We start from the raw sequence: 25,609 nt of genomic DNA, 5'->3' as shown, positions 1-25,609 counted from the left end.
ATGGTATAAAAATCAAATTCATTTTATATACATAGAATATCTTAAAACTTTTAAATCATTTGATTAAAACTAACTAATCATTATTACTATTAATAAATATTGCTCATAAATTTAAATTATTATTCAATTTAAATTAATCAATATTATTTTGTTTCAAAATATTCAAATATTTATTCATTTATTTTTATGTTTTCTTTTTCAGAACCTGGATTTATTTTTGGATCCACACAAATCAATTTTCCTCCGGGAGTCGGAGATCACTTTTCATTTTCAATGGTATAAATATGATTGTTTTATAACTTATTAAAATATTATAGAAATATAAAAAAATATTTAAATTTATGCTTTATTTCTGACTTTTTATTAATCAAGTTTAAATGTTTATATGAATATTTAATGTTTTATGAAAAGTAATAAGTTATTTAATAGTTTTATTAAAAGGAAATATTTACTTTTACAAATTTTTATAACATTCAGACCTGGGAAATTCTTTAATGTCATCTTTAATACCATTAATATCAATCTATAATGAGAAATTACTATTACTGGATTACTGCTATTACTGGATCATTCAGTCGACTTGATACACCACTATTTGCCAATATCTATATCACCACATCAAGAACACTCTTCGCAGGAGCATTTCTGAAAAAGATTATTGAACAATAATTGTTGTATATGATGAAAGGAGAATATAAAATAGTTTAATGGAATTTTTTACCTTGGAAGTTAAAAAAATATATATATTAATTTCCTTATTTTGAATGGAAGATAAAGTTTAATATTTACATAAATTACCTCAAGTTGCCACTATGTTGAAGATTTGACATTTTAGTGGTTTAAGTAAATAAAAAATGTAATAATCGGTTGTAGAAGGAATAAGATGCAAGTTCTGCTATACCATGTGTAACGTTTCGGCATTGTTCCTCTTCTTTTGGCCAAAAGGTACACTTAGTCACTGACCTATAGAAGGGCCGCTATGAAATATTGTTGGACAACAAGATTGATTGACAATGAAAAAATTAAAACGGTGTTTGAAACATCACAGCAACATAAACATACTATCAGTGTTCACGAAAAGACAACAATTTACAGAAGAGCCCTCGTGATTATGGATGTTGCGATACTACTGATATTAAAAAAGTATCGATACAAGTACTTTTTGTATCTATCAATACTTTACTTGTATCGATAAAAAAATACTGGTATCGAATGTATAGCATTAAATCATTTATTAACCGCCATAATGGTTCAAAAATCAACTCGAATGGTCGAATGGTATCAAAGAATAATTCTTTTCTAGATAAATTATTTTTGCGCATGGTAGAGAATTTGTTTATAAAATTCGATTATCATACTAAAGTCTATACTTTATACGACTATATTTGTTATTTCCATGAACCAGAAACTACAGTCCACAATACAATAGTGTCAATAGGTTTATAATAAACCTTTTTATCATAAATTATGTATACTGAGTTCATTTTTAGCCATGGAAATAGTAAAAAGTATTGCATAAAATATACAATATGTTTAGATTTACTGATTTATATACCGATTCGATGAAATATAAATTACAAATAATGATATAGGTACCTGGCGGAAACAATTAAAAATTTGTTTACATACAGCATTTTTATCTGTGGTTCATGAATCATAACTAGTTTTAATTAAATATTAGTAAAATGGCATATTTTAAGATATACTAACATTTTGATTACATTCTTAACTTGGAGAAAGAAAACTTTAAAATATAAAAATAATTTTTCATTTGATACTTATTCATATAGGTCGTTTTCATATTTTATTGTTATCAATATTTTAATTATATTTGTTATGATGATAGGACTAAGTAAAAGGGTCAATATTTTTTTTTCGATACTCATACCGGTCGTTACGTTTCGTTATTTTCATTCCATTCGTTACCAAGTGAAAGTATCGATACTTTTCTTTCGATATCATGTTTCTACCTGTAAAACCATAGATAATAGAAGAATTATCTATCTTCTATTATCTATGGAAATAGCACTCACAAAGTTATTGCAGAAATATTCTTGTCTATGATGAAAATAACGTTAATGACTGATAAATAGAACATTAATCGCATTTTAACTGAATGTTATCATATAGTTCAATAAATAGAATAGACACTCAAACAACTGATCGATTTGTTTACAATTTTAATATTTATTGTCTCGGTTTTTACCAAGAAACAGTAATGGATGACAATAATAATTATTTTTGTCTAAAACTATAAATTATTTTTAATAGTTTTATTGTTTTTTACTTGATTAATAATTATTGTTGGTAATATAAATATTTATAGTTTTATGTCATAGGCCCGGTTTTTCAACTGACAGTTATTTATACACTTGAAAAACCAGGCCATACATTATTAAACGTTTATAATTTACGAAGTCAATATCATAGATAATATTTAATATTATATAATATTATGACAACTTTTATCTTTCTTCTAAATTTTATGATTCCATAAAAAGAAATATTTAACGTTGCATTGAAATAATTACAAAGTTTAATATTCAAAAATATTACAAACTACCAAAAAATATGAGGGCCGCTCAAAATTAGGGCCGGATGACTTGTCACCCAGGTACACTTTTAAATCGGGCACTGCATGTGACTTTATTATCCGTTACTGAATACTACATTATTACCTTTAACAGACGCATTTGTATGTTCGAATTAAATAACAAGCAAAAAATACTATTTTTTCTTTGGCAGTGCGTGTTATGCCCCAAAAATTGCGTGTTTCGAGATCGTGAAATTACTTTATTCCATACATATATTTATATACGGCTGTGCACCGATATTCTAAATACCAATTGTACGACTATAAACAAAAGAAACTAACACAAATTAAAAAAAAAAAAATCAAGTAGGTAATAAAACATAGAAAAATTTGACTCGTTAACTATTTATTTTCGCAATTTAATTTCAGTACTCTAACAATACGTGCATGTCTGAAGTATACAAACATATACACGCAGTGGCGGAGAGATGCGGGTTTTATTGAAGCAGCTGACTTATGACTAGTCTTAAGGACTTCTAACATTTGCATACTTTTGTTAATTATGGTTAAAAATAGCAGAATGCAAAATAAATTCATTTCTCGGTGCTATGATATAAGATCTAAAATTTCATTGTGCATATTTTTGCATATTTGATAAATTTTGCAGGAATGTGCTTATTTTGCATATTTTGACAATTTTTTCAATTTTAAAATTAAAAACTATAGATACATATATGATATAACTTTATAAGTTATAACTAGGACTCGGAAGTTATTATATTTGCATGTTTTTTTTTGCACCATTGGATTTATTGCTAAGTGAGCTAAAAATTCATTCCAAGACACTACGAAAAACATATCAAAAGTTTATAGTACATATTTTTGCATATTTAATGATTTTTAGATTTTAGAGCATATTTATTAATTTTACAATTTTTTAGAGTATATTTTATATATTTTGAATATTCAGTACAAAAATTCGAAAAATAAAAAAATAAAATACATTCATATTGAGAAAACTTTCTTGATATTCTTGTATCGTATTTTTCAAATTTCCATTTGTCATTAAAAACAATATTTTCCCCTATCGATTAAATAATATATATATTTATAATTTATAACTACAGCTAACTTTTTCTAAAATAAAATATTATACAACTATTAAATAGGAACAGCTGCTATCGAAATACGATGATTTTCTATAAATACTTTTCTAGGAAAATAATTCAATGATTATTGAATATATAACTCTAAAATAAATACATAAATATATATATAAATTTGTGCGGTATTGAACGGTTTAACTTGGCAAAAATATGTAGGATTAAGATATAAAAGTGTGCAGTTATGAACGACGCCCGTCCGATAGGCGAGTTGCGTCCAAAAACTGCACACATTTGATTTTAACCACAAAAAGATTGGTAGACAAAAACAGCAGACTATGGATTGCCAGATAAGTATATCGTACAGACCGTAATAAACCATAAGAAAAAGAAGAAGATAGTAATAAAGGGGGTAATTTTTATTTATATTTTAATTTTTTGAAAAAACCGGCTAAAAATTTTAGCCTTAAACATTTTTATATATTTTTTTAAATTTTTCAATACCTATATACATTGTACCTCAATAGTTTTTGAATAAATATGTAGTATAAATAATAAATTATATATAATAATAATAAATATTAATAAATATTTTATCTAATTTTGGTATCACTATAACAAGCTTAATTTGGTTCACAAGCTACTTGGAAAACAGAAAGCAAACTGTTCGTATTAATAGTATTACAGGTGATGATCTATTTATAAACTGCGGTGTTCCTCAAGGAAGTGTGTTAGGTCCACTCTTATTTATTTTGTACATAAATCATATGTGTAATTTGGACATTGACGGAAGAATAGTTACATATGCAGATGACACCTGCTTACTCTATTGTGGTGACTATTGGAGCGATGTTAGTACCAAAGCAACTCGAGAATCCAAAATTGTTGTGGAATTTCTAAAATTTAGGAGTCTATCTATCAATTTCAAAAAAACTATGTTTATGAACTTTTCGATAAATGATGTTAAAGATAATTTTGATGAACTTACGTTACATTTCTGTGATAATGGAACATTGTGTAATGGCACAGTCTGTCAAAAATTATTTAGAGTATCTAGTACTCGATATCTAGGTTTAACGTTTGACAAACACCTTAGATGGAATCTTCGTGTGAATAACATAGTCATGCGTCTACGAAGTTTAAATTACAGTTTTTATAAGCTACGTAAAATTATATCTGTTCATGTCATGCGAACTGTATACTTAGCTCTATATCAAGCAATATTTCAGTATGGACTGTTAATCAGGGGAGGGCTCTCGGATAACGCTCTAAAACCTTTACTGCTGCATCAACGACAGATAGTGCGTGTATGTTTACAAAAAACAAACTATGCTGGTTCAACTGGTCTTAATTTTAAAGAGTTCAATGTATTACCAGTTGACTTTGTTTTCAAAAAAATGGCTATTACGTGGGTGGTTAAACACTTAGATCAATGGGTAGAGAAAAATGAAATTAGTAACAAAAGAGCTTTTCGATCTTTTGATGCTAAAACATCACTTTGTAAAAAATCAGTTGGTCAAAAATTTGTTGATTATCTTGGTCCTATATATTACAATTCTATGCCTTTCTCTATAAAGAAGAATGTTAATATTAATTACAATTATTATAACGCTAAAAAATTAATTAATGATTGGCTACATGTATCTTTAAATGTAACTTAGGTTAACCTTATTGTATTATATTTTATTTATCTCTTTTTGTATTGTATAATTACGCAATAATAGTGTTTTAGTTTTCCTTTTTAGTTTTTAAGCATAATATGTATCAATTTATAACTCTCTATCTTCGCCACAAGCCTAGCTTACAGAAGATAGATAATTCAAATGTACAATTAATGTAAAACTGTATATTTTTTTTATTTAATAAAAAAAAAAAAAAAAAATATATCATTATAAAATGTGCAGCTTTTGGTTACAAGAATTTAAAAATGTACGGATTTTTCCTGTATTTTATCAAAAGCGTGCAGTTTTTGGAGTCGTCAGATAGACGATATCGGATAATAAATATTATCATTGATTATAAATATTAGTATTTATAATAAATGATATTATTTTATTAAATAATTTCGATTACTTGTTCAGTGTTCATTATAACATAAATTCTAATAAAATAAATATTTAATTTTACCACATATTCGTTATACTTCAATTTTTTTAGGCATATATTAGCGCACATACGGTTATTTTTTGGTGCATATTTTGATATTTTTTAAAGCTAAAAGTCCCTGAGCCTACTCATGACTAAAATGGGGTGTGTAGGTAGTACTGTGTGACAGAAAAGTTTAATATATATAATTTGCACATTCAACATAAAATATTGTATACTATTTTGTTTGGACCGGCTCATTTTAATATTTATGGATTAAATGATTTGTGGTTGGTACTTAATACACGACAATAGTACCAAAATTAAAATTAAAAAATATATATATGGAAAAAAGGAAAAAGCTCAAGCAACTCCTTTTTCCTCCAGTAAATATGTTAAGTTAATGAAGTGTAAATATTTACTTAAAATATTTACTTAAGATTATATTAACTATAAATAATAATAATTGTATTAATTTTCTTCTATAATGTTACAGAAAAATTAGTAAAATAGTTCAACTTTCATACATTTATTTTATTAATGTCAACAATCATATGAACGATAAAAATTATAATTTATATTATAATTATGTAACAGTAAAATATTTTAAAAGTATATAATATATAGTATATATATATTTATGTATTATATTATTATATACTACATATATATATATATATCAATACTTATTATAAAAGATTATTAAATAACTGTTGATTATTTGAGTTTTAAATAGGAAAATGTTGTTTGTCTCAAATATTCAAATGTCCAAATTGATGGATTAATAATTTTAGATGCTATACAAATTAATTTTAAGTATTTAACAGTCAATACTACAACAGCTAAAACATATAACTTTTAATTTAAAATACATAATTTATAATTGTTGTATTTAATTTTTGAAATAATAATAAGTTTAAAATGATAAATTTGATAGATTTATGTGAAAGTTTAACTAATTATAAAAATTTTAATTATGCAGAGATTACTATTCAGTGATTAACAGACTATTGAATATATCAAGAGCTTAATTTACATTAAATAAACCTAGGTTTAATCAAACATAAAAGTATTATGGCATTGCATTATTAACATGGCTTCTTATAGAACTTCTCTTCATATCATTATAAATTTAATTATATAAGGTAAGGTCTTTTGAAAGTAAATAACTAGATATTAGGTAATAAACATGAAGTAATAGATCAGCTTAAAATAGTATTAATTTAAATATAAAATTTGTTCCCAAAGAAATATATTAAATAAAGCCAATGTTAGAAATTATTACTTAATTTAAAAATGTATCAGTAATAATTTTTACAAAGATATTGAATAATTTCAATTAATTTATTAAAATTCAGATTTAAAAAATAGTTTTAAAATAATTTTATTTGTCTTTCTTAGAAGAGGTTGATAGTGTTTCCACACACTGTTTTGGAAACCACCCTCGTAGTCGAGTACCATTGGAAAGATTTTTATGTCCATACATCCAATACCTGAAAAAATATTTTATTTTTAATAATCAAGTTTTAAATTTATATTCTTTGATCAAATATCTTACTTTCGAAATCGGGTAACTTGAATGACATCACCAATATTCAATGGCATTCGAGTTTCATCCGTCCATGGTATTTGACAACAAACACATAAACCAAATACTAATGGAAACCATCTGCCATTATAATTTTTAATAACTTTCATTGGTTGTTTCCATGATTCTTTGATTAGTTTTTGTTCTAACTGTTCTATCTTTAAAATTTAATTATTTAATAAATATTTAATATACTATTTCCAAATGTTAACAAAAACCATTAGTAAAAATGGCATTCAGTAATTACAATTAATTATAAAACTTTTTGTAAGTTCATACAAATTTATACTAATAAATTAAAATAATAAGAGTACACTAACTTTAGAAGTCCATTTTCTTATACTACCCAATGCATGTAAAATTAAATAATTCTTCAGGTTCAAAGAACACTAAATTTTTTTAAATAAAATCAGTTTTTAAAAAAAAAAAAATGTATACTATATTTTTTCAATCACATTCTAACTAAACTTATATTTCTTTAATTTAATTGATTATAAAATACACTATTTTTATTTTAAAATAATTTTTTATTCAAAAAAAATGATCATATTTATATATTAAAATGAGCAGAGTAATTTTCAGAAATTCAATCAAACATTGTATGACATAATTTAATTTAAATTTAAAGATATCCAAGTAATTGGTTTACTCATCTCATCTGGTTACTTTTTCAAACATAAAAATAAATAGTAAGTATAAATAATTATTTACTTACTGTTAAATCATATTCACCACATTCTTCCCGTACTGGCCAGTGAATACCATCTCCTTTGGAAAAAAACTATTTAAAAAAATAGATTATTATTACTTCTTTCGTTTAAGGCAGTATAATAATTCAATAATATTGGTAAATATATGACGTACCATTATAAAGAAAAATGTGCCATAAGCAGTATAAAATAAAACTTTTTTTTAGTCATTACTTACGACTAACTCATTAGAGATTATTAAAATGATTTTATTATCACACAATTTTTCATAAATTAATGTTCATATTAATTAAAATGTGATATTATTTTAAATTATTAAATAAATTAAAAAAAGTGTAATAAAAAATGAATTATCAATTTAAATTTCTAAATAAATTAATAGAAATTAATTTGAGAAATTGTTATACTAAAACATAACTTATTTAAACATACTTTTCTATCAAAAAGTTGAATTATTATTGTTGGAAAATATTTAAGTTTGTTTTAGAAAAGAGTCTTTAAATTAGCTGTTGTACTTCTTTGTCGTCTGTTAAAAAAAATTGAAAGTAAACGAACCATGTTTTTGAAAAAAAATGAACAGTAAAAGCATGAATAATTTAGAAATCAAAACCTTGAATTCAATAAAATTTAAATTGCTGAAACATTATAATAAAAATAAAATATTTAATACATTTATATTGTTTGTGCATTTTTTTGTAGTAGGAAATTTTGTAACATATAATGGACACTTTTACTTTTCTTTATTAAATTTATTATTTACTCAGTGAACATATCAAAAATACAAGATATACTTACATTACAAATTATTATATATACATAAAATCACATAGTATGTAACACATTATGTAATCTTTGAATAATTGTATTGTATTGTATGTCATACTTTTTACCAATTTAAAATACTGAAGTTTACCGTTTTAATATTATTTATCGGACCTAAATTGTAGGGATAAATAAAAGGTGGCAAACTAGGATCTTGTTCACGTCTGGATATTGCTTTCCCCACAATCCAGTCTTCAATATTGGTGCAATTTTTTAACACATACTTCAACTAAACAATAAAATTAAATGTTTATTTAAATAATTTTAAACAAAATATTTACATTGATTTAATATTTGATTTTAAGTTTGTACACTACAATTATTTTTATGAATTTATACTAAATTGTCATGCATTTTTACTAATATTATTTATAATGTAATAGTTTTTCTTACTTGTATATATAACAGTAAGCTTAGAGTTAATATTAAACATACAGCTAACCCAAATGCTGTAATCCACAAAAGAGTCAACTTTAAAGGAAAATAGATTAATACCCTATGCCCATACTGGCTGTAAATAAAATATGTAAATTAAGTTAAATTTGTTATTAAAAATAAAATATTTATAACTTACTTACGCAAGAACTAGCAGAAGTGTCTTGAGTAGTAATATAGATGATTGAATAGAAGCTATTATGGAAATGAATATGAATATCACAAAAGATGGATGGTTTGAATATCCTACACAAGTATTCAACCATGGACAATGATGATCCATTTTTAACACACAACGATTACCTGAATAAATAATTGATTAGTTAGTTGATAAAATAACAATTGGTAATAATAATTTAAGTAATTCAGGTCAATACATTTATGACAATGATGAACACGAGGTGCTTTATATCCATCACATATTCTACAAAACTGCAAATACTGTTCGTCCTCTTCAAGGTTCTATAATACATAAATCTATTATTTATGTTGACAGTTTTTTTTTTTTTTTTTTTTTTATTAAAAATACTTACAATCTGTATTTGAAAAAAAAAACACAATAAGTAAATAAGAAATTTATACAATATTATTACATAACAGAATAGCTTGATAAGGGAAGCTATCCATTGATAGAACCCTTCTAAACATGATTTAAGTTAATTTAGGAGGTCATGGTACCAACGTCTTTTCAGACAGCAATGAGGGTTTTTGGGTGGTGTGCGCAAGGATAAAAGTGAGATGAGTGGATTTTGATGGTGTTGTAGTTTTGAATGAAGTTTTGTATAGAATTTTTTGGCTAGTTGGTCTACTGTATCTATTTTTAAATTTTTATGTAGTGCTTTGTTAGTTATGTAACAAGGGGCTGGGACAATAAGTCAGAGTGAGATTGATTGGAAGAATTGAATGAATTGGATTTGGGATGGTTTGGCACAGCCTCAGATTCGCATGCCTTAAGTACAGATAAGCCTTAATAGGGATTTGTATAAAATTGATTTAGTGTTTTGCGTTTTACTTTTAAATAGGGGCCCCAGGTTAGACGTTGATCGAGTTTAATTCCTAGGTATTTTACCAGTGAGGTTGTGGAGATTCCAGTCATTGCAGTTTCAATGATGGAGATTCATTTTTATGAAGAGTAAATACTATATGGAAGGGTTTTTCCGGGTTAATTTTGATTTGCCACTGGATTGCTCAGGTGTTTGTTTGATCAAGATGGGTTTGAAGAGCTAAAGAAACTAGTATGGGGTCATTATCAGAGGAAAGTATAGCCGTATCATCAACGTATGTTGCTGTAATCATATTAGCTACTTTGGGAATGTCTGATGTATATATGTTGAATAAATTGAGGGCAAGAACACTCCCTTGGAGTACTTCGGCTTGTATAGGGTAGTAAGAGGAAATCAAGTTTCCTTGTCTGACTGCAAATGACCTATTACATAGGTATGAACGAATGAATGATGACAGTCAACTATAATTTAAATGAAAATTCATAATTAAAGATGTACATACCGGTTTCCATTTAAGTGGGAGAAATCCAGGTCCTGCAATGACAGATTTTAAATAACATGAAAAACTTATGACAAACAATGTTAAAAAAAGTGCATTGTTTAAAAATCCGCCCAGTGATCCAAAACATGGCCACCATAATTCCGTAAAATACAATGTTGTTAGTGTAATAAATTTGTAAATTACTGAAATACATTTGATGAAGCAATTAATAATGTTCACTTAAATTAATATTTTAGTGTACTTACCAATTGACAGGAATGGTCCCCAATGAGCAAATCTATTTAAATTCGACCGTGACAATTGTAGATTATTCATATTGAGCTGAATTCGAACGACTACGACTTTCCATTAACTTAAAAACATTTTCTCGATGGATATGATAGAAGAAACTACATTAAACCACTACCTCTACCCATGAATAATTTACAAGCCACTTAGCCAACCAATCTGCAAGAATTCAAATTTGAAAATAATGATCGGTTATCAATTTTATTTACTTTTCAACGTTATCACATGGATTTGATGTTTGGGTGATTCCCGTGAGGGGATAGGGGGGTTTAGTTAAAACCTCGCCAAAAATCAAAAAAAAGATATATTAAAAATCAATAATTTTATGAATTGAATCGGTCATTTCGAAAATTCCATTTCTCCATACATTTTCAAAACTAGTTTTATGTGATAGATGTGTTTAACTAATAATAATGCATATTTCCTGCGAGACTGCCATATCATAGTTGGTTTTTTATAATGGAATTAAATAATTCAACCCATTTTCAATTTATATCTAAATTTAAACATTTTGATCTCTAAAAATAGTTTTTTACGTCTCCTAACAATTTTCATTTTATGGAGATATGGCCTTTTCAAAATGACCGATTCAATTAAGAAAAAGATTTTTTTTTAAAGTATAAGGGAAAGTATAAAATTTGTATTTTTATTCATTCAAGGAATTATATAGTTTCCCTCATGTATTATTAGTATGTATTATATTACTTACTATTATCTTAATTCATTATTAATCACTGACTGCTGGTAATATTGGGCTAGAACTTGGGGTTAAAATAAAGATCTGCGTGTACAAAAATATTTAAATAATAACGAATTTATATCTTAAATCAATAAAATTGAATGCCAATAAAATGTAAATAAATGTTTTTAAAATATATTTAATAATAATTTTTACTACTTACAGATAGTACGAAGATTATTTATATCACACGAAATATATTTATTTTAATATTATAATAATGATTTTAAAGTAATTTTTACAATTAGGGCCCCAAACAATACTGACCCCCGTGGCACTACAAATGTATAACAGCACAACACGCAACTGATATTGAATAATGCACTAAACTGTTTTCCTTCTAGCACAGCACTTTTAAAGGCTCCATATCATAGGCGTGCGCAGACATGTATTTCAGGGGATACCTTCAATACTTTTGGGGCCTACATATCTTAACAAAACGTATAGGTAAATTTAATAAATTTTAATGTGTAAATAATTAAATAAACATAACTATTATTTTAAAATATTTTGATATATTAGTCTCAATAAATATATTTTTTTTGAATCTTGTGTATTATTCTCAGATAACTTCATTTATGATTTTTATATTTATAACAAATTGTAGTTGTTATATTATCATAATAAATTTTTGCATGAAAATGAAAAACAATTGATTTTTTCTATAACTACAAAATTTATTAATTACCTATCATTTTAGAATACATTAAATTTAATTTGAGTAACATCAGTTAAAATATGGACCCCTTACTCTTGGACTTATGTTGTAAGGCTCCATTTAAATAATTTCGGTGGGTGACGAGTGTGTTTGGGCTGCGCGCACGCCTATACACATTCTAATTTACCAAATCTAAAAAATAAAATTCCAATTATTTTCAAAATATTAGGATGTATTCAAGTAAATTAGTAGACCTAACTAAATTTATGAATACATTTGTTAACTTAGTAGGTCAAATTTAATGAACATGCTTTGTAATTGCTTCCTCACTAATAACAGTATAATAAAATCTTGTCCTCGACTATTGTCTAATGGTGAAAAAATAGCGATTGAAAATTTCGGTGTAGTACTTATTTGGTAGCCTTTACAATTAATGTCATACCATTGCGAATAAAATACTACCTTTTTCTATATTAGGGAATGACATAGGGGCTGCAACCCCCCCTTTCCCCCCGAAGTGTTTTAAAAAACTTAAAAATTATTTTAAACATTTGTTATATTTTAATGGTGCTTTACGCTTATTTAGAATTTGCATTCAACATCAAATCATTTTGGGACATTCTATAAATACCTGTCTTGTTAGTAATATTTAAATAGCAGGGGTAATTTAACACTGTCCATATTAGACCCTCCCGAAAATATTTTCTGTATAAGCCACTGATGACATTACAAAGACTATACTCAGTCAATCAAGATATTAAGAACAACTAAAATTACACTGATAATAACACCTGAGAATATACTTATCTTACTATAAAATTAAGAATAAACACATTCATTCTTCACAAAAAAAATAATAATTTACTATTAGTTAAGCTTTTACTTTAATATTTGAAAAATACCTAAATATAAATATATTATATGGAATTTTCTTTATAATAAAAGGTGATTAAGATCAGTAGTTTGATATTTCAACTGTCCCAGAAAATATTTTTCAATCCACCAATAAAATGCAATTTATTTTGCATTAGGCACTAATTTTTTTCAACATTTTAATAACAATAGTACAAAAACATTGGCACAAATTATTAGTTAAAGTTATATAATTAAACATCCTTTTTTAGAGTTTTTTCCTAGTTTTAAGTTTTAATACATTACACCCAACTTTTTCATACATAGTTTAATAACATTTTTGGTGATAAGAAAAGTAATATCCCCTCTTGTATAGTATATTTCGTTTAATTTAATATATAGGTACTTACCTACAAGAAATGGATAACATGAATTAAGAATAGTGGTAAGCAAAATAACATCGAGAAGAGACAATTAAATTTTATAAATCAGGTTTGATCCAAGTTATTAATAGACGAGACTATATATTATTTCTGAAAAATATTTAGTAATTATATAAAGAATATAAGAAAAACAGTTTACAACAAATTAAGAATGCAACTTAGTGATCAAGAACACAATGTTAACATTTTAAAAAAATAAAAATTATAAAATAAAAATTAAGTGTACTTTAGCCCAAATGGGATATATATTTGTAGTTTTAAATATTTTAATTTAACTAACTTTACTATAAAATGTAAATCAATACTAGGTAACAACTCAATGCACAAAAATATATTATTAGTATAAAAACATAACATAATCTAATATACATATTTAAAGTAAAATAAAAATATAAAATAAAAACTGTATGAATGTAAGATTTTGATTTATAAAAATAAAAAGATAAATAGTAAAAAATTAGTTAATTTTATATAAATCATTATTTTAAAAATGTTTTAGTTAATCAAATTTCAAAATATTTTCTTTAGTCAGTGGTCAAAACTGAATAAATCACTATGACTCATATTGCTTGATGGTAATTCAAAATCGAATTGATTAATTTCATCCTATGAAAGATAATAAAATGAATAATTTTTTGAATAAAGTATAATTCTATACAAATTTGAACAAACCTCTCCTTGAAAATATTTCTCCACTATACTAAATGCCATTTCATAAATTTTATTAGAAGAGTGATTTTGTAATGCTTCCAAATGATCTAATCCACTAGCTTCTTCAATTAACATGCAAATATTAGCTAGTGTACCATCATTACTAGCTTTCTGTGTAAAATACTCTCATTAGAAGACTCAGTAAAATAAAAAATTATCATTATAATTTACTTCCAACAATTGATTAAGACCTTCCAATATTATCTCAACCATTCTAGCATCTTGGGATAATAATAAGCCACAATAAGGATCCAATATTCCAAGATTAATTAACGCAGATTTTTGAGTAACTGAGCCACCACTAAAAAGATTGTTTATTGCCCAAGCTGCTTCTTTCTGTACTTTTAGATCTCCCTGAAATTTGTATTTTTTTTTTTCTAATTACTAAAGAAATACAATTCAGATTATTAGTTGTATATTTACGCGATGTAAAGCACTGGCCAAAACTGGTAATAGATTATTATCAATAGTAGCTTGAATTTGTTCAACACTACCAGCCATCACATTAGACAATAACCAAGCAGCATCTTTCACAACAGGAATACGTTTGTGGTTTAATAGATTATGGAGGTATTTAAGTACACCATGGTCCAAGGCATGCTTTGTCTATATAATATAAATTAAAATATATATACATATATATACGATAATTCAAAATATGCGGTAATCCTAAGGAGCTTGAGAAATATTGCATTGCTATATTAATATATATGTATGTGTATCATAATAGTAAATATATATTTTAAATAATAAGGTTCATATTATGTAATAAATATTATATTAACTGGCTGTACATACATACATATATAATTATAATAATTTTTGTATACATCGTCTCTTTAAATTACAAGTTTTTTTTTTATAATTAATACAGATAAAATTAATTTCATAATTTACATCACAATAAAATTGACGTTTTTATTAAGCCATAGATAATTCGAATAAATCAATAATCCAAACAATCCTTTTCCCCAATTTCGTTTGAATTATCGAGACCCTACTATATATATATTTATATAATATAGACAAATATATATATACATTCGTCTATACATTTTACTTTTTGATAATAATAAAACAATTAAATAAAAATTTATAAAAAAAACTTACTTGTAAATCATTGCCAGAAACAATATTGCCAACAACACGTAGTGCAGGTATAAGAATAGCAGTATCATCAACTTCCAAATATTTCAGAATCGCTTTCAATGTACCAGCCTCAATAATTACTTGTATTTTTTCATTACTGCCATCAGTCAGGTATGACAAGGCCCAGCAAGTATTAGCTACAATTAAATAGATAATATTATTTTAACTTAATTAATATTCTTACCATTTTAATATTCACTCACAAATAACCTGTGGATCACTATGATTCAACAAATTAACTAATAATGGAATACATGGAAGTAAATAGCTAAAATTTGGAGGAGGAGTTTTACTACGGCAAAGATTTGATAGTGTCCATACAATATTTTGTTGAGCACTAACTTCTATTGATTTTTCCAATAAGCTATTTAAAATTGGAACAATTTCATTTTCTAATACAATATCCCTTAGTTTAGGTCCGTCACCAGCAATATTCCCTAAGGCCCAAACAGCTTGCTCCATTACACGTATATCAGGAGATTTGAGTAATTTAATAAGCAATGGAATTGCACCTACAGTAACTAAAGAAACAGTGTTTTCTGATGATCCAGATGCTATGTTAGTCAATATCCATGCACATTCATACTGGAAATCGGTTCTACAAAATATTAGAAATTAAAAAAACTGATAATAAATTGACATTAAACATCATACTTGTCATCATATTTTGATGTTAAGAAATCAACCAACACTGGTAAAATATCAGCTTTAACAAAGTCATCAATTGGAGCACATTTTCTTGAGCTTAACATTTTACGAGCATACTTTAAGCAGTTTAATTTTTTTGAGAGAGATTCATTACCCATTAAACCTTAAATTTCAAATATGACAGATTATTAACATTAACAATAAAATAAAACTATTATACAAATACATAAATTATGTTATTACTGAAAAAAAAAATTATGTAATATTACAATTCAAGTTTTAAATTCTTACACTCTTTGATAGTATCAATAGTAGTTTCTTGATCAGGATTAAATTCTACTTCTTCATCTTCATCATTATCATTTAAAACTATATTTCTATGTTTTGACATTTGTTCATTTCGTAAAGTTTTTCGCAGCTCAACAGTTACCTCAATACGTTTTCGACGTAAGCCCTACAAGAAAACCCCATACATTTAACCAATATTTTATATATTTAAAATTAAAATAATACTGAAATAATTATATTGAGCTAAAATATTTAACAATATAAGATAAATAAAGAAAATTATCTAAACATATTTACTTTAAGAATTGCACACTTACAGATTAATGTGAACAATAAAAATAAAATTTATATCACCTAAACTCACAATAACAACAAATATTTAAATAATTTTAACTACATAAATTAAAAAGAAATAAACAAAACCTAATATTTTTTTTTTATAGAAAAACAAAACCTAATAAATGATATATTTATGTTATATAAATAAAATAATCACCGTTAAGATGACTCCATATAAACTCTTATATATACCATGCTTCTTCAAAAAATATTTTATGATGAACTCGAGCATTGACGAAAATTAAAAAAAAGGGTACAAATTTACACTTAATATTTAAAATTTGATTTATGACAACAGAATCAAGTGCTATTGAAAATGCGAAAAATATTAAATTTAGCAGCATGTAGTATTTTATTATATACATATTCAAAGACATTTTGAATTTTGTTGGTAAATTTTATGAAAACATCCCCCTCACCTAACAGACAAAAAATAATAGCTAATACCGCATAAAAGCATAATTAAACTTGTAGTATAATTTAACCATTGAAATATTTAAGAATATAGCTGAAATAAAGATGAAATATATTATAAAAATAATATAGATACATTAACAATGATAATATATATTTACATAAATAAACTTTTACCTCATAATACTTATTTCTGTCCTGGTACACATCAAAACTACGGCTATTAACACTAATTTTCTTTGTAGGCATTATGATGTCCTCAAATATAAAACCTAAAAAAGAAAATATTGCCAACAAATAAATAAATAGTTTGTGTAAATCACTCTTATTATTGATTCATAAAAAAAAAAAAAAAAGAAACGAAATTGGTATACCTATTAGATTATAATCAAGAGCCTATATATAATATTTTTCTTTTTATGGTTATATATTGATTAAATGTTTGTTTTAATACACAAATTAAACATTAGTGTTGTATATTATAATCATTTACCTAAATTAACAAGTTATAAGAAAATGATTTTTTAAAATTCAATGATATAAGAGAAAAAACATAACAAAAGAAATAAATACATTTATAAGAAAACATTATAGAAAACGATAATGTAGATGCAAGACAATTAAAAATAGATTTGTAAAATTGCATAGAGATTACTTGTCACATTTAATTAAAAAAATTAAACATAGATGTAATCAATGGTGTATTTAGGAATTTCAGGATAAGGACATATTTTGTGACCCCCTCCCCTCCAAATAAATTTCATTATTATTTCTTTTAACAATTTTAAAAATACAGTTACAAAAGAAAGGAATAACAGTGAACATATAATAAAAGACTAATATATATAACATAATTTCTATTTTAGTTCATAATTTCCTGGAGTATTACAAACTCATGACCACTCCTTAAGGTCCCTTAAGGTAGTATACATAAACTCATTGCTTATAAAAAACAATTAAAGATTAATATATTTATATAAAGATTTAAATATAACATTTTAATTTTAAAATAAGCTTAGAACGCTTAGCTGTATAAATACAAATTATTAAAGTTTGGTTTTATGGATATTATAGATTGCTTGGGTTAAGTGCTTTCTATATGTATATAATATTAAATTTAATGATTTAATTTAGACTGACTGCATTGGGATATGTTTGAGAGTTTAATTAAATTTTATAAACAAGTTCAGGAAGTTAATCCAAAAGCTGTAATTGTTCATTGTTTATCACACAGAAAAAATTTGGCAACACAAACAATTAAACAAGAAATTTAGTTAACAATATAGTTGTTAAGAATGCTATTCAAAATTTTATAAAATCAAAGACAATGAATTCAAGAATTTTCCATGCCATAAGTAACAAGATGGGATCGCTGTTTGTTAATATATTTCACTCAGATGTACATTGGTATAAATTCTTTCTCATGTCATATTTTAATGTGTAGAAATACATATTTTCCAGCAGAAAAAAACAACTCATTCAATGAAAAATGATGACGTGTGGCTAGCCAATTTGGCTTTTTTAAGTGATATTTTTGAACCATTAAATGAGTTAAACATTGGATAGCAAAGAAAAATTGGACAACTATTGATATTGATTAGAAATTATGATTTACATTAGTGGGATTAAGACTATATTTTTTTGTGGTCAAGAATAGTTTAATTTTAAATTTCAGGGTCATGCTCACTATGGTTGAAAACCACTGGTCGTGGTCTAATATTTTAACCTATGAAATAAAAATTTGTCTTATTCCTTTTAAATTTTTGAAATTTACTACACCTCTGAATTATTAATAATTTGACGCTCTGGACAGCAGCCCCTACATAAATACGCCTCTAGATGTAATATGTTATTAAAATGAATTTATGAGTATGTGCAACTGTCCGAACAAAATGTACAAATAAGAATTGTTATACAATTTAAATATTAACGATTTTGAAAATAATAATTTTATTGTGGAACTAAACATTTCTTTATAAAAATTATAATTATACTTCAAACCCATCAACAGTTATAAATACATGTTTGAAATACGAGTATGCATTTAATTAAAATGCATTTGAATTATAATGAATAATTGTGAAAAAGTGAAAAAAAAATTTTAAATATAAGTATTGATTATTAAGAAAAAGTATCAGAGAACATACTTACTAAAAAAATTTTAAGCGTATCCAACGAGTGTTAAAAAAATAATGATCGATTATTTCAGAACGGAAAATTATTATAGCAATTATGTAAAATCACTAAAAGTTATACAATTTAAAACATAAGATAAGTAATAAACGATTGTATTTTTAAGGAAATGGCCAAATGCGAAAATAATTTACACTAAGTACAGAAAATTCCCGGTTGTCAGGATAATAACAAATAAACCATAAACAAGATTACTAAACAATGATAAATTCATTAAAATCTATTGGTTGAAACCAGTTAATATAGATTAATATCCACGAATGTGGATAATCCAATTTAATTATATCTTTTTATAGTATATTCACATAAACATATTAAATATGTCAATGTATATTCAGTGTAATTACTTGTTTTTACTAAAACTGTAGGCGATTCTTATTACTAAAACTGTTGAATATTTGATTGATACAAATGCAACAGACAACTTATGACAAATTTACATCCTATTATTTACTATTATTTTTATTTTTTTAGATTGATTTATATTCATTTTAATATTATAGTATAACAGAGACGGGTAGGTAACTCAAAGTAACTAAAGGACCACCTTTCAGTTACTGCCATAATTTTATGTGCTTCTCAATTTATGCGAAGTCTTTCTTACGACTATTTTTTTTAAATATTTAAAGTACCTAAGTCCAATATGGTTCTACGTAACATCCAAGAAGAAGCATTAGCCCCCATACTCCCCCCTTCCTTGTATCCGCACCTGATGCAAAAAAATAAAATGATGTGATAATATTGTATTAAATCCTTCGATCATATAAACTAAGTTTATATGGTCGAAGATTAAATCTGTCAATGTTTATATTTTTTATCTATTATTTAATTCTTCCGAATATACTTTATTTTTCATATAATTTTATTCCAACGGGGGATAGTTGTATCCAGTAACCCCCCTGAATCCACTCACTACATTCCTGCTATATAGTACACCTCAAATACAAGATGTAACATAGGTACAGTGTTTAGTGTTGAATATAAGTTTCAAGAGGCCGGGGTGCTAATCTCAATTGAAGGCCCATTAAAAAATTAAATATATATGCTTAAAATTAATTAAATTTAAAAACAACATAAAATTAAAAAATATTCGGAACACAAAAGTGCAAAAAAATTACGAAATAGACAATTTTTAATTTTAGATTTTGAATTTAGAGGCCCCGAAGAATAAAAACCCTGAACTCATGCTAAACCAACACGGGCAATGTTCCACAAGACCAATAACCATTGGGTTAATCAAATAAAATAATCGAAAATTATTCGAAGTATATACTATGATTGAAAATCATTTAAATAATTTTTTATTAAAATAATTATGAAAAAATCATCAGAAAAATAATTTATTTGAATAAAATGTTATCTAAATAATTAACTGAATGAAATTGCATTCGAATAACGTCCTAGTTTGATGAGATACTGTAATACTATGAATTTTTTAATTTGATCAAATGCGAATCTAAATATATTTGGAGCAAACAATGATATGAGTTAATAATTTATCATTTATCTACCAATTAGTTTAAATTTTTTTAAAAAGTTCGAAAATGTACTGAAACACGCATTTAAAATATAAAACTATAAAATATTCAAAATAAAAATTAGATTTGATTTTAGATAGAATTATTTGATTCAGTAAATTCAGTAGTACATGAATCAAATTGGATCAATAGAAAAAAATATACAATTTCATTAACATCTGAGCCTTAATGATTTTATTGTTATCTTATAATATTACTATGAATATCACAATGTAATTATTTTAAAATTAATCCAATTAGATGTAGGAAAATATAAATTTTTAGTTATAATAATTTAAAACCTGAAAGAGGAGATGTAGGAATAGCATTTATTTAATACGGAAAACTTGATAAAATTTAAATGTATACCATATCATTTAATTATAGACACATTTTACTTCATAAATTATGAATACCTACACTTAAAAATTAATTATCATAGAATATAAAATTGATTTTATTTTTTTTAAGACATTTTTTTCTTAAAAATAAAGTTGATTTAGGTTTCATGATTTGATATCATTCATCACCGTTGATTTTTACTAAAATTTAGTCAGTAATTTTTTAAAAAATATGTGCATAAAATATACAATTAAAAATTAAAAATTGGAATTTTCTAAATAAATTTTATTTTTCAGTTTTATATATCAATTACACTTAAATGCAATACAAAAAAAAAAAAAAAAATATATAAATCAATTTTTTTTACTTCTAAATAATACAAATTTTATTTTATATTGGATAATAACTAACATTAAGAAAATAAACAATTTAAACAATTTAATGTTTATAGTTAACATTACCGAGGAAATTAACATAATTATAAACTATATTAAATTAATAATTGACATATTTTATTAAAATAATTGACACAAGTTAAGTTTATTTGATACTATAAATAATATAAACACATTATATAAATGTATATATGCAAATTACTGGATTAAAATTAAATCAATCAGCTATAAAAAATATTACTATTTCTTAAACATTAACAAAATCAGATTCAACAGGAAGACAATTAATTGACAGTTTCACAATATAGTTCAAACTTATTAGTAATTATTGCTTTATAACTAAAACTGTAAATATTTTTAATTAGATGTAAATATTAAAGTTATAGCAAACCAAGCATATATAATTAAAATACTGTGCATGCAATAAATGCTTGCAGTAAAAAAATACACAATACTAATTATAATAATAATATAATTAACAACGGTTTACATGTGTATCTTTAATGATAACACGATGAATAATTGGTGTAGTTTAAATATTAGTTAAGTATATCAGAATATGACCAGAATAACAAAATAATGATATACGGTCTACTATTATATTTTATAATAACATATTATATTATGTTACAATAATTTGTGTATAGTTTTTATAATATATACCTAAATAAAAAATTATGCCATAATAGTAGACATTGAAGATTTAATAGCTTCTCTGGCATAGGGTATGTATGATAAAGAGTACCATGTTAAAGCCAGAAATTGAAAGATTATGCAAAGAAATGTTAATGGAGCATTTTTCATCTGAAATTATTAAAACAATAAAACAATTTAAATTTTTATTAAATTTTAAATCACAACTTACACCAATAGCAGCAACTAATGTAAGGACAATCATGGCAAGAGCAACTATGGTTGCAATAATTCTAGAGGAAGAAAACATTTTTTTTATTTGTTTCACAGGACCCATCAGAAAACATGTGCTAAAAAATTGTATAAATAAAATTAATTAACATTACATGTTATAATTAAAATTATATATAATATGGATTACCAAGAATATTAGAGGGTGAGTGGTATTTAAAGCTATAACCTACCAAAGATCAAAAAAGATCATGTATTTATTATAACTAGTATCTGGATTTGTATGCACTTAAAAAAGCTAAAAATAGTATGCATTTATGCATTAAAAATCTTTAAATATGTGCTTGATATGCTTTTTTTTTAATAATATGCAAAAATATACCCTTACCCAAAATAAATGCATTTAAATATATTTTATTCATGTTTCTTCCAAAAATATTAATGGACCTCAATTAGATAAACTTAGTATTTCAAGTACAAATATCAACTTATGATATTAATTAAAGTAAATATGAACACATATATTCAACAAATATAATAAATACTTTAGTTAGGAATAATAATAAAAAAATAATAATGTATTAAATCCTTTTTTACAATTTTTTTGGTAAATATTTGTAAAACATAAAAAATATTTAAATTTAATAAAAAATTATAAAATTTAGTTATTAATAAAAATGTTTTGATAAATAATCACAATTTATGATTTTTACTTTTTTATAAAAATAATTCATAATAATTTATTTTTCTGTGTTCAGGTGTCATATTTGTCTTATAATTTATTATATGTTTATAAATACTAAATGATCTTTCCATATCTATTGATGTCAGTAATGCATGCTTCATATTGGTCATTGAGCAAACAGCAAAGTTTTTTGGAAGCTATTTTTCATTGCTTTATGTGATACAAATTTAGAAAAAATATAGATTTAGAAGTTTAGTCACCTTGTATATTCGATAAATCATAATCGTAATCTACTGTGATATAAAAAATAAAATAATTGGTTTTATGTATTTTTATATTAAATATGCTATCATCCCTAAAGTACACATTTATATGCAAAATTAACTTTTTCGTCAAAACAAAAAACAAATTGTCCACATTTCTTATACCCATCAAACTACATACACTGATACAAATGCATAAATGCATAAAATGCATACAAATACAGACTCTAATTAAAACATTCAAATAATTTTCTATTCAATAAAAAAAAGTAATAAAATATTTTTAAAAAATCCTACAATATGTTTCATGCATTACAATTATAATTAGAATAAAAAATGTATTTTTTTACTTCCTCACCATATTTGTGTAGGTATTTCTTGTTCAAATTTTACTTAATTTTTTTAACTTTATCATTATGAAGTAAATCAAAAGATAATAAATATAATTGTATTGTAATGATAAGTAAACATACAAAAATATTTATGTAGATGTCCAAAAAATCATAATAATTATAATTACTTAAATGGCAGTTTATCTTTAAAATGATTATAAAAATAAACAGAAAATTAATATATTTTTCTTTATCTATAATTTCTCTATTTTCCAAGTTCAACAATTATTTCATACTTTATAGATTTAAGTAGTATAGTAATAAAATACATTTTTAGCATTCAGCCACTAACGTATAAGTAATCAATATCTAATATGCATACAAATGATTATAATAAATAAATTTGTATTATTTTTAATTTACCTTAAAAGTGATGTAATATTTCCTAGAGTATAGAAAATACCAAAAACAGCCATTCTCCTTTTTAAAGGCAAAACTAATGCTGTAGCACCCATTAGTGAAAATAAAATTCCAATTACAAAGCATGCAATAAATCCTTTTATACGAGTAGACCATTCTAATGTAGACATTTGATTAACATTCTGCAAACATATATTTTAAATGTTCCAAATTGAAAATAATGCCTCCAAATATGAAGCTGCTATTTTAATTACTACATACTACAACATTATTAAATAGCTTAAAATACATAATAAACAGTATAAACGTTTACAAGTCATCCATATAATATTTTAGAATACATTTCGTATAAAAATGAAGAGAAATTTAAAAAAAATATTAAATTATAATAAAATAAAAGAAAAAAAATGAACATTTATTGTATACCTAAGTCCATTAATGAAAAAAATTAAAAATAAATAATACATTAATATTAATTCTGTAAATACAATATTAAACAATTAATAGAAAGACTAGTGTTAAAATAATTAAAATAAAACAAAATTAAATAAAGTATTTACTCACAGGCAAAATTCCAGTAGAACTATCATTGTCTCGATTCTCTTGATTACTTAATACCTTCCGTAACTTGTCCATATTAATGCTTTCCCTCTGAAAACAACAAAATATTTTCATAACTTAATATCTATCTTAATATCTATTGGAACATATTTTAAAAACAAAAATGTTTAATTTTAATATGTATTAGAAGTAGGAACGACCTACTAAACAAACAGTTATAAAGAATAATGTATGAATGACATAATATTAAAACTCTAGACCGTGTATCCATCATATAAGTATAGAGTATACTCTTTTGATATAGTAATCATCATTCATGATATTAATATGAAGTGTGATGATGTGTTACTATTTTACAAGTGAGTGCTAGTACTATGTTTACGGATTTGACGACAAAATTATTACATACCTAAGTTGTTCGGCGAATCTTGCACAGCAAAAACAAAATATGTAGGTATAATAATTATTAAATAAAGAAATTAATAATCCAAAAACGATACGGTTTTAAAATGACGATGGATTAAATAATTTCTGACAATGATAAGAGATAAGGTCGCATACAGAGCGTGCCGAACATGCAACGATAACAACGACAGCAATAACAATAATCGTGCAGCCTTGATTTGATCGCACTGTATGCCGTGGCGCACACCCTTTCCCCACTTTCCACCACAGCCTTGTTACCGAACCGATCCGCCTCTCGTCGACGACCAATTAACGGAGGCG

General features: G+C 24.7%; 3 protein-coding genes and 1 long non-coding RNA gene across 10 annotated transcripts; all 4 read right to left on the bottom strand.

Moving 5' to 3' along the window:
• Nucleotides 1-484: 484 nt before the first annotated feature.
• LOC112691064 lies at nucleotides 485-2,216 on the bottom strand. Of its 3 annotated transcripts, none has more exons than XR_003149278.1 (3): nucleotides 1,889-2,216; nucleotides 799-1,129; nucleotides 485-645 (listed from the first exon to the last, which is right to left on the bottom strand). It is a non-coding gene; the product is annotated as an uncharacterized LOC112691064 (long non-coding RNA). The 3 variants fall into 3 exon arrangements; XR_003149279.1 differs by lacking the exon at nucleotides 1,889-2,216 and adding an exon at nucleotides 1,597-1,700 and having other exon boundaries at nucleotides 799-963; XR_003149277.1 differs by lacking the exon at nucleotides 1,889-2,216 and having other exon boundaries at nucleotides 799-1,516.
• A 4,830-nt stretch (nucleotides 2,217-7,046) lies between these two features.
• On the bottom strand, nucleotides 7,047-11,290 carry LOC112691044 (palmitoyltransferase ZDHHC6-like). Of its 4 annotated transcripts, none has more exons than XM_025565165.1 (10): nucleotides 11,028-11,290; nucleotides 10,783-10,964; nucleotides 9,810-9,812; nucleotides 9,654-9,738; nucleotides 9,420-9,579; nucleotides 9,235-9,352; nucleotides 8,933-9,070; nucleotides 8,025-8,090; nucleotides 7,280-7,467; nucleotides 7,047-7,214 (listed from the first exon to the last, which is right to left on the bottom strand). In XM_025565165.1, exons 1-10 carry the CDS (start codon nucleotides 11,095-11,097, stop codon nucleotides 7,106-7,108), a joined length of 1,119 nt encoding a protein of 372 aa, XP_025420950.1. In that variant the 5' UTR covers nucleotides 11,098-11,290; the 3' UTR covers nucleotides 7,047-7,105. The 4 variants fall into 4 exon arrangements, with proteins under 4 accessions (XP_025420950.1, XP_025420952.1, XP_025420953.1 ...); XM_025565167.1 differs by having other exon boundaries at nucleotides 10,783-10,814; XM_025565168.1 differs by lacking the exon at nucleotides 9,810-9,812 and having other exon boundaries at nucleotides 10,783-10,814.
• A 2,976-nt stretch (nucleotides 11,291-14,266) lies between these two features.
• On the bottom strand, nucleotides 14,267-19,623 carry LOC112691058 (importin subunit alpha-5-like). The gene is made up of 10 exons (XM_025565189.1): nucleotides 19,463-19,623; nucleotides 17,489-17,583; nucleotides 16,562-16,724; nucleotides 16,277-16,433; nucleotides 15,826-16,220; nucleotides 15,584-15,759; nucleotides 14,897-15,079; nucleotides 14,645-14,827; nucleotides 14,435-14,584; nucleotides 14,267-14,368 (listed from the first exon to the last, which is right to left on the bottom strand). The coding sequence occupies exons 2-10, from the start codon at nucleotides 17,558-17,560 to the stop codon at nucleotides 14,291-14,293; spliced, it is 1,557 nt and encodes a 518-aa protein (XP_025420974.1). The 5' UTR covers nucleotides 17,561-17,583; nucleotides 19,463-19,623; the 3' UTR covers nucleotides 14,267-14,290.
• A 2,752-nt stretch (nucleotides 19,624-22,375) lies between these two features.
• On the bottom strand, nucleotides 22,376-25,472 carry LOC112691043 (vesicle transport protein SFT2B). 2 transcript variants are annotated; one of them, XM_025565164.1, is made up of 5 exons: nucleotides 25,293-25,472; nucleotides 24,887-24,973; nucleotides 24,326-24,504; nucleotides 22,624-22,741; nucleotides 22,434-22,562 (listed from the first exon to the last, which is right to left on the bottom strand). In XM_025565164.1, exons 2-5 carry the CDS (start codon nucleotides 24,956-24,958, stop codon nucleotides 22,434-22,436), a joined length of 498 nt encoding a protein of 165 aa, XP_025420949.1. In that variant the 5' UTR covers nucleotides 24,959-24,973; nucleotides 25,293-25,472. The 2 variants fall into 2 exon arrangements, with proteins under 2 accessions (XP_025420948.1, XP_025420949.1); XM_025565163.1 differs by lacking the exon at nucleotides 25,293-25,472 and having other exon boundaries at nucleotides 22,376-22,562; nucleotides 24,887-24,992.
• Nucleotides 25,473-25,609: the final 137 nt, after the last annotated feature.

The sequence above is a fragment of the Sipha flava genome, unplaced genomic scaffold, assembly GCF_003268045.1.
Source record: "Sipha flava isolate LNK unplaced genomic scaffold, YSA_version1 553_pilon_pilon, whole genome shotgun sequence".
Taxonomy (NCBI): Eukaryota; Metazoa; Arthropoda; class Insecta; order Hemiptera; family Aphididae; genus Sipha; species Sipha flava.
Note: the sequence above shows the minus strand (reverse complement) of the source record. Positions and strands in the feature narration are given on the sequence as shown.